This window comes from Penicillium brevicompactum (genome assembly GCF_028827555.1).
Source record: "Penicillium brevicompactum strain IBT 35665 chromosome Unknown utg000005l_segment0_segment0, whole genome shotgun sequence".
NCBI lineage: Eukaryota > Fungi > Ascomycota > Eurotiomycetes > Eurotiales > Aspergillaceae > Penicillium > Penicillium brevicompactum.
The window spans coordinates 5,156,646-5,171,619 of NW_026623208.1; the positions used below are offsets into that span (position 1 = coordinate 5,156,646).

The 14,974-nt window shown below is 49.4% G+C and overlaps 5 protein-coding genes across 5 annotated transcripts; 3 read left to right on the plus strand and 2 right to left on the minus strand.

The window, feature by feature from the left end:
• Positions 1-89: 89 nt before the first annotated feature.
• Positions 90-1,256, minus strand: N7506_007820 (FluC/FEX family fluoride channel; the record flags this gene model as incomplete). The annotated part of the gene is made up of 1 exon (XM_056957113.1): positions 90-1,256. One exon carries the CDS (start codon positions 1,254-1,256, stop codon positions 90-92), a length of 1,167 nt encoding a protein of 388 aa, XP_056811447.1.
• A 349-nt stretch (positions 1,257-1,605) lies between these two features.
• N7506_007821 (Zn(II)2Cys6 transcription factor) lies at positions 1,606-3,939 on the plus strand (the record flags this gene model as incomplete). The annotated part of the gene is made up of 6 exons (XM_056957114.1): positions 1,606-1,677; positions 1,724-2,411; positions 2,470-2,662; positions 2,718-3,234; positions 3,306-3,759; positions 3,905-3,939. The coding sequence occupies 6 exons, from the start codon at positions 1,606-1,608 to the stop codon at positions 3,937-3,939; spliced, it is 1,959 nt and encodes a 652-aa protein (XP_056811448.1).
• A 1,626-nt stretch (positions 3,940-5,565) lies between these two features.
• Positions 5,566-7,213, minus strand: N7506_007822 (putative F-box protein (Pof7); the record flags this gene model as incomplete). Its single annotated transcript, XM_056957115.1, has 2 exons — positions 5,566-6,786; positions 6,839-7,213. The coding sequence occupies 2 exons, from the start codon at positions 7,211-7,213 to the stop codon at positions 5,566-5,568; spliced, it is 1,596 nt and encodes a 531-aa protein (XP_056811449.1).
• Positions 7,214-7,506: 293 nt separating this feature from the next.
• N7506_007823 (putative mitochondrial carrier protein) lies at positions 7,507-8,896 on the plus strand (the record flags this gene model as incomplete). Its single annotated transcript, XM_056957116.1, has 2 exons — positions 7,507-7,735; positions 7,785-8,896. 2 exons carry the CDS (start codon positions 7,507-7,509, stop codon positions 8,894-8,896), a joined length of 1,341 nt encoding a protein of 446 aa, XP_056811450.1.
• A 2,054-nt stretch (positions 8,897-10,950) lies between these two features.
• N7506_007824 (uncharacterized protein) lies at positions 10,951-14,951 on the plus strand (the record flags this gene model as incomplete). The annotated part of the gene is made up of 4 exons (XM_056957117.1): positions 10,951-11,430; positions 11,492-11,672; positions 11,723-13,962; positions 14,016-14,951. The coding sequence occupies 4 exons, from the start codon at positions 10,951-10,953 to the stop codon at positions 14,949-14,951; spliced, it is 3,837 nt and encodes a 1,278-aa protein (XP_056811451.1).
• Between the last annotated feature and the right edge of the window lie 23 nt (positions 14,952-14,974).

A 14,974-nucleotide genomic window follows, 5' to 3' on the forward strand; every position in this document is an offset into this window, starting at 1 on the left:
TTAGAGCACAGAATGCAACAATGACCGAAATTGCTCCATAAACATATGCATGGCGTCTGCGTAGGCCGGAAAGCTCCAAGACCCAGGTGCTAACAGTTGTCAGACATCCACAGAAACCATCCATGATCCCTTGCAGGACCTGGCAACCGAGTATGCTTCCGCCGCCGAGAGCGGAACCACCGATCGAAGCATGTTGCAGAGTATGCCATTCCAAGCACCATAGTACCAAAGATATTTGAAGCAAATGTGCCAAGTGGGAACGAAGGAATTTTTCCGTTGAGATTGAGCGAAAGAAAGAACCGAGCCAGACATCCAAGTGGAGAGAAGACCAAGGAATAGAGGACTGGACCTCTCCACAATTCGGCGCTCCATATCGTACTCCCTTCTCCATAGTTCGAAAGTAAGACGACAAGACATATGACTGCCACCCATGCTAGGATAGCTAAGGCGAGCACCAAATGATTCAGAACCCTCAAGACTTTCAGTGATATACTTGGGGTCCACGGTGATATGCCGATGGCGAGATGGCCGCCAATAAACAACCCGGCAAGTGATAGTCCGATCTCCGTCAGCAGGACCGCAAGTATAGCCATGAAACTGAACCCTCCATTGGGAGCTTTGGCCTCGGCTGGAGGCGGAGTAAAGAGAGATAAATCTGGGTATCGACCGAGAGGCACGGGCAGGGAGTTCACGGTAGCCAAGAAGACGTCGCGAATAAAAGTTGAGAACGAAGTCAAACTTCCACAAAATCCGGTGGTCAGCCCAATGTAGAGAGGTGGTGTGTTTCTGTGCTGGCTTGGGGTTTTCCGTTGCTGCGTGGTCTCATTTCTTTCCAGGTCGATTTTTCTCGCGTCAAGGTTGTCGATGTCAAACAGGTTCTTGCCTTCGCTAAGGAACCCCATTATCAAACTTCCTCCGAAGTTTGCCCACAGTACACTAGTGCTGATAGGAGCGCCAGGATAGAAAGTCAAGAACTCGATCGCAATCCGGAGTAGCGTCCCGATGAATGAAAAAAGGGTGAGGTGACTGATGATATGTATATTGCGCCAGACTTTCGAGCTATGATATTCGCTCTCGACTCTGGAATCCTGAAATTTCCGCTCGTGTTGTCTTTCATCGGGGTGCAGGTGTTCATCTTGGTTCCTATTGGAGTGTGAAGATTCCAAATAATCATGACACCCTAAGGGTGTTTCCGAAAGGTCATGAATGGGCGCTGGAGCGGCAATCTCGTCCAAATTGGTCTGTGAATCTGACATGGTCAGACTAAGGAGGCACAACAAAAATTGGGGCAAGAATTTTGGCACCTGAGACTCTGATGTGTCGCTTTAGCTGATTCAACAGAACTTAGGGCTCTGGGGGTTGGTGGATAGGTTTGAATCCGCTCGGCTCGGACGGTCCAGTCCCCTCTCGCACTGATGGATACTCAGAGGTTAGAATTTGAATTCAACTGTACGCCATTCAAGCCATGCCAATTGGAATTTGACCAAACAGTGGGCCTTGGAATGTAGCTCAGGTGCCCGGATAGGTGTACCTCAGTGATGACATGACCGTGTTACCCGGGTTTCCCGTTTTATCCGCCATAGCCTCAACAACCACAGCTCAGGCATGCAATCGTCGGAAATGAAACGTCGCCGCGTCGGTATCGCTTGTGTCAAGTGCCGAGACTTGAAAGCCAAGGTATGATACCCAAATCGTTGATTTGCTCTGTGTTAATCTCCTGCAGTGTGATGGCAGACAACCCGTATGCTCGAGATGCGAGGGATACGGATTTGAATGTTCTTGGCCCACTACGACTAGGAGAAGAAGGTCTGCAAAGCCCGAGAGAGCCGCTGCAGCCGGCAGTGAAACTCAGCCTCGACAGCAATCTTCTCTTGCGCCTCAGGCAGCCCCTTCCATCGATGGTCGCTTAACGTATCCCAGAGCGGTAGAGTCGTACGAAATGCTTATCACTACCATCAGGGCGAAATTGGATGCCCCCCATCAAGCCGCGGTCGATTCGCGCCTTCGAGAAATCCGGGCATTTATATCGCACGAACCACAAGAGCCCGCTGGCATTAACCCTGCCCAGCAGCATGTCACAATCGCTCCATCGCCAACCTACGTTGGAAAGGCAAGTGATATACACTTCATTCACAGTGTCAATAGATGCGTGGGTGGATGCGACCTTTTATCTGAGGACGTTCCGATCCAAAATTATAGCCAAACTCATATCTCAGAGAGCCCAGTTGCCCTGAGAGATCCGCCGCTTCTGCCATCGGAGGAGGAAGCGAATCTTTTCCTACAGGTATACCTCTCGACTATCCATATTGCATATCCGTTCCTACCAAGATCCGCTCTTTTGAAGGCTTTTGAACGCTTCCAATCTGGGAATTTACATCCGCCGGAGCTTCGGCCATGGCTGCCAATATTCAGTTCGTAGATTCTCGCATGCTTGCCATCACTGACAGTGTCTTGCTAAACATTTCTCAGACTTCATTTTTGCCATCGGATCGTATTATATGCTGTTTCCGCAAGGGAAGAGCTCCAACAATCGAGTTCATTTTCGTTACTATGAACAAGGTCTCTACTACTCACAAGAGCTCAGCGCCGAATCTTCTCTACTGGGAGTCTGTGCGTTGTTGACGCAGTGCTTCTTTTTGCTTGCTGTCTGCCTCACGGACAGGTACTGCATATCTTACCCGCCAAACAAAAATACCAATAACCAATTACTTTCTCAGGTGCTGGAACGTCCTTGGCTTCGCAATTCGTATGGGCCAAAGTATTGGGCTCCACGTCGAATCTTCATCTGGACTCGGTAGTTGCTCCTCGTGGACAATGAATCGTGCTCACTGGCGGCGCACCTGGTACTCAATGTACGTTCTGGACCGGTTGCTTGCTCTTCAACTAGGTCGACCGATGGCTATCCACGAAGAAGATTTTGAGGTTGATTTGCCCTCACGAAACGACATGTCCCCCTTTGTCGCTCCAGACTACGAGGATGCTGCGTCCAGTAATACCACACAGCACACCGGAATGATGGACTATTTTCTGGGTGTCATTCGATTTTCTCATGTATTGGGATCTGTCATACGAGCTCTTTATCGACCTTCCCAGGTTGATTCATTTCCAGAACAGATGCTTCATAACGCATCAGAGCTGGATCACCGCCTGATGGAATGGAAAGGAAGCTTGCCACGTCATCTCCGGTTTGATCTAGGGCATACTTTCGAGAAGTCTATCTCTTTCAAACGCCAGGTAGGATCACGCTTCAAAATCAATTGGACGCATACGCCTTGGGGTTTAGTTTGCTGATTCTGCCAAATTAGCGCAACATGCTGGCTGTCAAGTTTCATCACTTGCGTGCCCTCATTTATCGCTCATTCTTGTGTCTTCCGCTTCTGCAGATGAATAATCAATCATTTCTGGATTTACTTGTCCGAGACAAGGAGCGAATCTCGGAAGCCGAATGGATATGTATACATGAAGCACAGCAGACCGCTCAACTGCTTCACAATGTCGCCGACGAGCGAAGCTTGGTGCACGACTTTCCTTGGTGGCAGATGATCTCGTGCCTGATCTGTGCTAGCTCTATTTTGTTTGTGGCGGAAAGTTTCCATAGCAGCAGCAGTCCAAGCTCTACGACATCAGCTCAGAACCTTCGAGATGATGCTGAGACTTGTCTCAAAGTATTTGAGGCATTGAGTGCAAATTCGGCGGCAGCGCAAAAAGCAGCCGATATTTTGCAGGGGCTTTCGCGGATGTATCGAGCAACGGGGAAAGGTAAGGTCTTATCAAACTGTCCTTTGCTAAATATGTGTTTCTCTAATTTCATTATGTTACCCGTAGCTTCGAACTCAGTTCTGCAATCATCCTCACTGGCCCCGACTAATGCACCCACTTGCGTCGGTTTGCATGACTCCTACAGTTCGGATTTCCCTTTACCCCCCGATCAGCTACTAGATGATGTTTCATCACTGTGGGAATGGCCCAGTGAAATTTCAAGCGCCATGGAATGGTCTATTCGTTTTCTCGATTGCCCACAGAGCCCACAGCCTGATTCATATGCTCCAGAATAGGCGCTTTGGCAAATACCTTTTATATGAACCAGTGGGCGTGGATAATGAAATGAAAAAGCCCTCGCTTCCTTGAGGCTTGCAGCTTGCATGATGCTCGATGATCACCCACCCTCGGAATGTGAGCTTGCAATCTACAAGACAAGAAGAGCCTGGAAATAGCATCGATCCTTGGATCATGTGTGCTCATGACAGAGTTCAATTCAAACCGGAATGCCAGAACAAGAACGAAGCGAGAAACAAAAAAATAGGACCAAATTCTTCCACCGCTCAACTCAAGGTTTCTTTCGCCTCGATTAGCTCTGGCGGGTACAGTGGAGCTTCATACAGATATTGAACCTCTAGCACTTTGGATCCCTTTTTCAGCCTGGCCTTGTTTTATGTACAATAACTGTGGAACCTTCGGAGATTTTGCTGTGTTTTCGGCTGTCCTTTTTAGTATTTCTCTTCAAGATATCTTTTATATACCATGCTACACAAGATGTCTGATAGTTTTCAAGGTCAGCGGTCTTGGGTCAAAGTACCGGGGTCAAATGCTTTTGAAACCCCACTGTACAAGTATTCGAAGCAGCAATAACCCTTGCAGTAGTGATCTTCACACGATCCACATGTACAATGACCCGTGGACGAGGACTGCACAGAAGCATGATTGTCCAATCAGTGGCCAAGATCTACCCAGATCAAGATCTATACCGTCATTTTCTACGTTATGACTGCGGGGCTTTAGAGACAACACCCTCCAGGGTTTTCGAGTCCAAAATTGATGTCACATATCGAATCTCCATCTGCGGGGGATATCAGGGATCGAGATTTGATGCACGCTCTTCGAACCCACCGATAACAAGCGCAGAATTATTCGCCATAAATATAGCAATGCGAAGATATTCCATTCTTGGGGGATTCTGTGCTATTTACAAAATTCAACAATCTAATCAATGACCATTCAAGCGAAAGTCGGGGACCTCGTCGTGACTAAGTCCCGCGTTGGTTAGTGACAAACCCGCTCACCTGGAAGCTATAATAACCACTGTCCGTTTTTGGCGATCGATAGGCACACCGTTGAGAGGAGAAATCATAGAAGTACGAGGAATTGACGGGGCTCCACCTTACCTTGTGAGTACAGTATTCAATGTCTGGAATTTACCACTGACTGTTGCAACAGGTCCGCTTCGAAGACGGCCATGAGACATTGGTATACCCTGGGCCCGAAACTGAGGTCATCTCGGCCGCCCAATGACACTCGTCAGGCGGTAGGCTGCAGGAAGCAAGCGCATCCACTTCCAGGGTTGGGTACACCTAGGGACCAGTCGATAGATTAGGGGGTTTAATGGGCTCGGTACTAAAATACACTGCAGTTGATAAGAAAGTTCTTTCTCTCGAATTGTTTTATGATGTCGGATTATTTTTCGGGCCATTGAATTGACAAAGTGAACGTGTTCGTGAGAAAAGATCGCATATTTATCAGGCTATGTATGTCGTTCGGTAAATCAATCATATCTGCGTCGTTATATTTTCAATCCAATCCCCAGCCGCGCACACGGCGGAACACGAATGCTCTATCGTTACGGAGACCGAATTCGCCCCAATCGTCGGTCATTCTATTGTAACTCCAGAATCCCTTCCAGGCCAGCTTTGTATTCTTGGACGGGTTGGGAGGAGCCGGCCCAGCCAAGGCGGCTTTAGGGACCGTTGAGGAACGTAGAGAAAGATGCATGGTGTACATGTACTTGGGATCGACGCCCTCTGTTTCAACAATGAGATCTCGCTCATCCGAAAGAAGGGGCTTTTCGCTGGATCCAGACTCGGGCTTCCAGGCCAGATCCGAGGTTTCAGATGTATCAACTGGCGAGGCTAAATGCCAACGTCCGCGAAGGCCATGCTTCAATGTGGCCATAGCGACGGCTGGCACTGGATCAGTCGCTCCTGATAACGACTGGCCCTGGTCAGAGATGTGGCGCTGATGCTTGCGGTTTGCTGGGGCACGCGCGGTCATCACGTTCTCCTTGCTAATGTGAGGAACCACGTCAACTGGCTCGGTAGAAGTGAGAAGGGAAATAACCGAGCCGTCCGGATAGAACCGTAAGTATCGGTAGTAAGTCACAATGTGAATAGGACTGTTCCATGAGACGTTCGAGTAGGCAGCGGTAGCACCAGGCCGAGTATAATTGACGGTGCTGATGTAGACTCCGGTGTATCGAATCCGGGGAAGGGTTTGGAATACTTGGCTCCAGCGTGACAGCGGATGGGGAACCTCTACAGGCTCGTCTTTTGGAAATGGAGTGTATCGTGGGCCAAGCGTGTAGATCGGAAGCCCGATCAAGTCGCATACAAAGTCATAATGCATTCCACCAAAGCCGAATGTTGAGGCCTGGCAGATTCGCTTCCATATGTGCTGCTCATGTGCAAAGTGATAGGCCATGCGTTTGCACACCAGTGCCATCCGGCCAAATGCCGATGGGTCATCCAAAGCGACATGGCGGAGAATTTCCACAATGACTTCCGAAGGCACGGCCGCGATCGGGCATGGCGGCGCTGGTGTATTTTCAACAATTGGCTCTGCCTGTGCAATCGGGAGATGTGAAAATGAAGCGATGAGCTCAGATGTCGGCACGGTCTCTACCTCTGCGGGCTGTGTAGGGATCGTTGCTGCTGGGGCGGGTGTGGGCTGGTTCGGTCTTTTCCATACGTGGGAATAATGCTTGTTGCGATAGGACTTGTCGACTGCAGAATCAAGCTGGATCCCAGTCAGCTTGGTGCACCAACGGCATCATGATGTATGGACTCACCCTGTATGCTTTCCGGTAGTGTGTGAGACTGTCACCCAAGTTGCCCTCAGCCTCCTTCTCAACTGCCCGTTCAAAATGCTCTAGAGCAGATGTCGGTTCCGATAGATCTCGACGAGAGAAATCCTCAGCAGCTGGCTCTACGCTTAGTTCTCCGACTTGTTGAGCCAGCTCATCGGGGTCGAAGGAGGCCAGAGGGGGACCCTCTTCCTCCACCTCATTGCGGTGAGAGGCCTCATGGCGTGTGGGCGGAAGACGAGACGGAGGCGGGGCAGTCCGAGTCGGGGCCGCCGGAGGGGTAGCCTTGGGTCTTGATCGACGAGTGACCTCCTCGCGCCACTGTTGGCGGAACGATTCGAGCTCGGCGTTGTCTTCCATGGCGGGGGTCCGACCTCGGAGATCAGATTGATAAGCCCACTTAGGGAGATTGAAAAGATTCCAGACGGCAGCACTAGTATCCTAGGATCATCAACGCCATTGAATTGTCGAATAACTTGAATAGCTTGAAAGTTGCAGAATCCAAGTTGCTCAGAGTAGAGCGTCGCCAAAAGGCTTATCTCCGCCCGCCGCCACCCGCGAAACCCCGAAAACCTGCCAAATTCCCTTTGATCATCTTTCCAACTGTGGCAACCCTACTGTTGTCCTTGATTCAGCCATTTCAATTGAACTTGATGCCGACCGGGACGAGCTTCGCATCATCCGAACCTGCCAGCGAATTCAGTGACGACTTCAACACCTCTCTAGGGGCGTCATGGACGTCACAGCTTGACGATTCTACAATGGCTATCTCAGGGACAGCCTCCCCTTCAGCACCTCAGGCTCAAGCACCGGTTGAAAATATCACTCCGGGACAGCGCATGGTGTCTGCGACCGCTGGCAATGTCTTGACCGGATTACTTGGTGAGTCAGACGGAGCTCACAATTTTAATTCAAGCACTAACAGCCCCAGTCACACCTTTGGACGTCGTGCGAGTCCGTTTACAATCCCAATCCCAAATTCATAATACCTCACCGTTCACCTCTCATACCACACAATCCTTGAAGAATCTTCCTCCGAATCTTGGCATCACCTCGTGCTGTCGCGAAGTATTTTGGGTCGGCAACGATGCGCAGATGTGCATGCTAGGACCCCAAGCTGCCGCAGTTGGCAGTCGCCCACACCCTGCGATCGACTGTGCGATCGAGGAATCCCAGCGCCGGACATTTACATCGACTCTGGACGGTCTACGAAAGATCGCGCGGAATGAAGGAACACTGACCCTGTGGCGAGGGCTGAGCCCGACATTAATGATGGGCATCCCAGCCAACGTAATTTATTTTGCTGGATACGACTGGCTACGCACAGACGACCGAAGTCCCATCAAGCAGCGCGTCGCCGAGGGTTATGCGCCGTTGATCGCGGGCTCGTTCGCCCGCGTCGCAGCCGCGGCGGCAACCAGTCCACTAGAAATGTTCCGTACCCGACTTCAAGCGACCCCCGGCACGGGTGCGGGACATTTCAAAAATACCATCAAGGATCTCCACCAAATGACCCAAGCTAAGGGATTCAGTTCTCTTTGGCGGGGATTCACACTTACCATGTGGCGCGATGTGCCCTTCTCGGGTCTTTATTGGTGGGGATACGAGGAAGTGAAGAAGGTTTTGATCACGACACGTCAAACATCCCAGCATCTCACTGGCCCCGAGGAAGAAACCACAGCGCAGGCCTTCATGGACAGTTTCATTTCCGGAGCCGTGTCGGGGTCTCTGGCGGCTTTGGTAACCACACCATTTGACGTTGGAAAAACTCGTCAGCAGGTTTTCCGGCATATGGACGACCATGTGCCCACTGGTCCTCCTCCTCGCACGGCGCTGCCCCCGGGAATTTTAGCTCCAGAGCAGCTGTCTCTCCCAAAATTCCTCATGCACATCTTCCGTGAAGAGGGCACTGCTGGCCTGTTCCGTGGCTGGACGGCGCGCTGCCTCAAGGTCGCCCCAGCCTGCGCCATCATGATCTCCACATATGAGCTGGGGAAGCGCATGGCGCGCGAAGTGAACGAACGGCGTCATCTTGAGAACTAATTTTGTACTATATTGCATGCGATCTAGCGGTCGCTTTCTCTCACCTCTGGGCGTTTCTCTTTTATTTTATGATCATGACCGAGTCATAGAGTGTGCATGTCGGATCTTTGAAGCATTTTATTTTGTTGTACATAATAAAAAATCCCCCCAAGAATTTCATACCGGGTTCTCCTATTGCGCCCACAGTCGACCCACAAAACACCTCTGATGATTAGAGTGAGCGCAGGTGATCATCTAGAGAAAAGCTCGAGCTACTGTATTTGGGATCCAGAAGTACCCCCGTCCTGCTACGGCGTCTGCCTCGGTGGCGAGGACCTTGGGAACTTCGGTATCTTTTAGGCACCCGTGGTCATTCCTACCCCTTGTCAGCCTTGCTATGTATGGTTAGAACTTCTGCCTCAACTGCGAATCTGGAAACCCCGTTGGAATTTATAACGCTAGTATTCGTTCTGGTGCTCGATAGACAAAAGCCAAGGGTGGCAGTGAAATTGCCGAGTCAGCCGATTTTTTGATTTTTTTTTTTTTTCGTAGCGAAGATGGAGGATTGAGAGAACGTTCCGTCTCAAGCTAGCTGGACAGCAGGCAGATATCCGCTAATGCCGCGTTCATAGCGCATGCCGCGCCCGCGTCTTACGTGCTGCGTTTGCCGCGTCCAAAGGTGCCGCGTGTGTTGGTGCATTTTTTCGACGTGTCTACTTTCTGTACTCTGTACGAAGACCAAAGATACAGGTATCAAACGCTGACGTTCATTACTATACCGGGTTTTTACAAACCTATGGAGTTTACAGGTAGTCATTAACCTTTGATGAAAAGCGACATGATCTCGACGAGTGTGTTTTCTGACGCCCATTGCCCTGCCCTCGTCTACAGGTCTTCCTAAATTTTCCAAAATACCACCTGGGCACTTTAGACGGTCCATCCACAGGCTTTCACCCTCCACTGTGGCCCATAAAGAAAAGATTCCTGCTCTAAGTGTGATGTATTTGAACCTGTGACAGATAGGTTTAACAGATGTGCCTACATGGTGTAGATCTCAACCAACTCAAGTTTCGAGGTCCGAAGCCTGATGCTAGCCTCTGCGAGGTTATCAATCATCACTGAATGCATGAATTCTGCCTGTGGAGTGGTATATGAAGTTTTTGCGGGTCAACGGAACGGGCCGTTAAGAACGAGGTGTACATACACCTACCTTTTCGTTGACCGGGCAAATAGCTCTCGGCTAAATGTAAGAGTGAAGAATGCGTGGGCAATTTTGGCACGCAGTGGAGCACGTCAGCATTGATAAGTGATCATGAAATGCAGTTATGATTCGCTACAAGGGGCAACGGGGATGTGGCTTACTTGACGCTAAAAAAGCTCAAAAGGATGATCAATGCCTCGCCATCCTGCTAAAGCTCTTGGCGGAACGCAATTTGCCAGGTGATGAGAGTTGTTTGGCAATCATTGGGTACGGATTATATGAGTCAGAATTTGCCGGGACTACCACCTGCGGGCACCGTACTACCCGGGTGATCTTCATGTGCTCACTGATGAGATGAGGCTGTGCCCAGATCCATGGGTGCCTGGGAAGTCTCCGTATCTCGGAGAGCTTCTCAACTTTACTTCTCTTGCTCCTCTTTAACATCAGACCGGGTCTCAAAGCACTCTTTGACCTAATACCATCACTGACTAGCCTTCTCGGTTCCGGACTGAATCCTCCTCAGCAAAAATGGGCCCTGCTGTGAGAGATGTGGGCTGGACCGTGTCGAGTGACCCTGAAGATGCCATAGCCGAGTGAGTTCATTCACAAACCTCCTCCCTTCATCTGTTGAGATGATTGCAACTAAGAGCAGAATCTGCAGTATTGTCTTCGTCCATGGTCTCCAGGGACACCCTCGCAACACTTGGACTTATCACCACAGCTCATCGAAAAAGGGCCTCGGTCGAATCATATCCCATCGTCACGCAAAACAGAAAGAAGAAGATAATGAGACCCCGGAGATGTCTTCTGGCCACAGGACCTGCTCAAGGAAGATATCCCAAATGCCAGAATCACGACATTTGGATACAATACAATGGTTCAGCGAGGGACTCACGCGGTGAATCAAGGCAATCTATTCTCCCACGCAAAGAACCTACTATACGATTTGGAGAGCACAAGAAGGAAGACGCCGACACGTCCTCTGATTTTTGTCGCCCATTCATTAGGAGGGATTCTCGTCAAGGAAGTTCTCAGACGAGCAGAATCCGATCCCGACGACAAGATAAAGAGGGTCTATTTCTCAACAATCGGAGTCTTCTTCTTTGGAACTCCACATAGAGGAAGCAAGGAATGGGTCAACACTGCGCAGATCGCGACACGCATCGTGAATAACATTGGACTTACCGCAAACACCAAATTTTTGCAAGCCCTGTTACCAGACTCGGAGAGTCTAGAGCTTTGCCGGGAGACATTCGCTAGTCAATGGAGCAATAGGAAGGATACGATCACCGTCAGATCATTCCAGAAATCCAAAGGGATCACTGGGTTTGCCTTTGGGGGAATGAACAAGCTGGTCAGTATAGAACCATATTCTAACAGACTTCATCTCATGTACGGGACTAACTTGAATCCAGATCGTTCCTTCTGAGTCTTCAAGTCTCGATGATACAGCCCAACGTGCCCGCAGCTTGGATAAGAGCCACATTGACATGGTGAAATTTAGCGGTAAAGATGATCAAGGGTATGAGTGGGTGAAAGAAGACATCGGGGAACTCATGGAAAAGGCTGTGGACTTTGAAAAAAGGCAGATCCTTGGTACGCATTCAAGCCCTCCGATGTATAGCAAGTATTTACAATAGTTCTAGAGGATGAAACTCCAAATGAAGTGAGGGGAAAATGTCTTCAAGTCTTCCGAACTTCGAATTATGAACAGTTGAAGGATCGAAATGCTGAAAGGCTAGACAATACTTGCGAATGGTTTCTGCGACATCCGAGCTTCCAAAAGTGGAAGGAAAGCGAGACGTCAAATATTCTATGGGTATCTGCCGACCCAGGATGCGGCAAATCTGTGCTAGCGAAGTATCTTGTTGACAAGGAAAAATGTCTGGAGCCGAGTAAAACTCGTGCCGTTTGTTACTTCTTTTTCAAGGATGACGACGAAAGTCAGATGAGTAGTGCGACGGCACTGTCGGCCATCTTGCACCAGCTGTTTTCACAGAGGGTCGACTTGATCAACCCATATGCGATGAAAGACTACAAAGTGGAGGGGCAAAAGCTTCCCGGGCTTTGTGAAAAGCTTTGGAATATCCTGTTGAAAGCGGCTCAGGATTCGAAAGCTGGAGAGATCATCTGCATTCTCGATGGTCTTGATGAATGCCCAAAGAACGAGCGATCTCAGATCCTGAAGGCATTGATCACTTTTTATAAAGATTTATGTTTTCAGGACCGGAAAGCACGACTCAAGTTCTTGATCACAAGTCGCCCTTACCTTGACATCGAGCGGCAATTCATCGAGCTGGATCAAGATTTCCCAGAAATTCGCTTGTCCGGCGAAAACGAGTCAGAATCTATCAGTCGCGAGATTGACATGGTCATAAAGGCAAAGCTGCAGAGACTATCAAAAGCCTTAAGTCTTAGCCCCAAGGAACTGTTCACTCTCGAGGAGGAGCTTTTAGCTGTTCCTCAACGGACGTATCTTTGGGCAACTCTTGTCTTTGACATCCTCAATGCGGAGGTGCAACCCACCCGAAAGAAGTTGAGAGAGATAGTCGCATCAATTCCCCCGACCGTCGACGACGCTTATGAAAAGATACTATCCAGGATTGAGGATAGGGGCCAAGCTCGTAAGCTGTTCTCGATAATTGTGGCGGCAAGCCGGCCTCTGACTCTCAGTGAGATGAACGTTGCTCTTACAATCGATGACAGTCATAAATCCTATGACGACCTGAAGGAAGATCTTGATAATGAACAAAGGTTCAAGTCGACTGTTCGACTTATCGGTGGTCTCTTCATCAGCATCATGGATCAAAGGGTTCTCTTGATTCACCAAACTGCGAGGCAATTTCTTCTTGGGAAAAGCAATGTACTTAACAATTGGAAGCATTCGCTTGACCCAGTCGAGGCCGATCTCATTGTGGCAAAAGGCTGCATGACTCTTCTCATGTTCAAGGAATTTGATGATGGCTTTGATTGGGACCCAGCCGATCCTGTGCCCCTTGATGAGCTTTTCGACTTTGAGTATCTGGAATATGCCTCTAATTTCTGGATGTCACATTTTCGAAAAGCACAAGCCCAGGCCAATGAGAGACTATTGGATTCAGTTCTAACGGCCTGCGACAACAGATCTCGAAGGTTCAATGTATGGTCTCGGTTGTTTAGGCTGGTCCGACCATCGAGCCCCATCGGGAGTCTCATGAACATCATGATGATAGCATCCAATTTCGGGCATGAGACAGTAGTGAGACAACTGTTGGTGAACGGAGATGAGAGCATCAATCTGAAAGATGATGACTTTGGTCGAAGCCCACTTTTTTGGGCTGTAGAGCAAGGACACCGACAAGTGAGGGAGTTGCTGGTAACCACTGGGAAAGCCGATGTCAATTCACAAGACAAAGCAGATCATACTCCGCTGTGGCTCGCATGCAACATGCATCAAGAAGAAATAGCACTTTTTTTGCTGGAGAATTCTGCCGATCCTATGTACAGGACAGATCGAACTCAGTCCGCACTTTTCGAATCAACTGCACAAGGACTACCAAATGTCGTCAATTGCATTCTACAATCTTTGTCCGAGAAGCAAGTTCGAGAGTTGGCCAATCAGCAGGACTCCCATGGAAATTCAATACTAAATTTGGCTGTTTCAGACCAAGGATCCCAGTTGAAAATTGTGAAAATGATCCTTCAAGCCTTGGCCCCTTTCCCGGAAGAGAAGCGCAAATTGTTATATCACCAGGGCCATGACTCCTGCAGTCCTCTGTTCAATGCGGCTGTCAAAAATCAACCAGAGTTATCCAGATTCTGGCAAAGATTGACAAAGAGCTTCTCAACCAGACGGGCTGGCTGGACTGGAAAGACACGCCTCTACACGTTGCAACGCATTGGCAAAGTCTTGAGGCGGTTCAAGCTTTGTTACATGCTGGAGCTAATCCAAACATCCAGCAGAGAACAGGACGTACCCCTTTACTCATCGCATCCGAAAGAACGGACTCCCCTCGTGGGGTGCAAATCCTGAAGATATTGTTGAAACGTGCAGATCCATTGATCTGTGAAAACGATGGAAGAAACATTGTACACCTTGCGCTTGAGTTCAACAGAGCGACTTACTTCAAAATGATGCAACAAGCTATACCGCATGCCAGCTTCCGCCAGCTTTTGACTTCAAAGAACAAGCAAGGGAACATACCGATACTCCACGCGATAAACAGGCATCGTACTACAGGTCAAGGCCATCCCCTACTTTCAGACGCATTCAAGGCTGTTTGCGAGGCGATGATGCAAATTTTCTCGGAAGAGGATGGTGAATTCATTGTCAACTTGGTGGGGGAAGGTCATCGCCCAATGGCTCTCCACCGATTTATTGAAACCGACTCTGACGAACTTGTATCCAAGATTATCCCCAAGGTAGCTACATCGGACCATTCTTACCTGGATTCCAAGGACAGCAGCGGCATTACCCTGTTGATGAAGGCCACCAACAGAAAGCTACGTGGCACAATGCAAATCTTGCTCGAGAGCTGCGTCGACATCAATGCGCAAGATGACGATGGAAAAACCGCACTTCATCATGCTGTGACATCTGATATACCGGACGTGGCAGAGATTCTTGTCCGAGCAGATGCTAGCCTACACATCAAAGACAGCCACGGGCGTATACCAGTTGACTGGTGCTCTAGCGTGAACACATGTTTCCCCATGGTAAATCCTCAAGACAGACCCATAACACCGAAGCTTGCAGCAGCGAGCTCGGCCACTCGATCAAGTCGATCCGAAGGACATATGGTACTTGGTGCACCCAAAGGGGTCTTGCTATTGGCCACTCCTTGGGGATCAAACCTGGTATCCTACATCTCTGAAACAGGAGAGGTACCTGACTAGCGAGGCAATCCCCGATAACATTA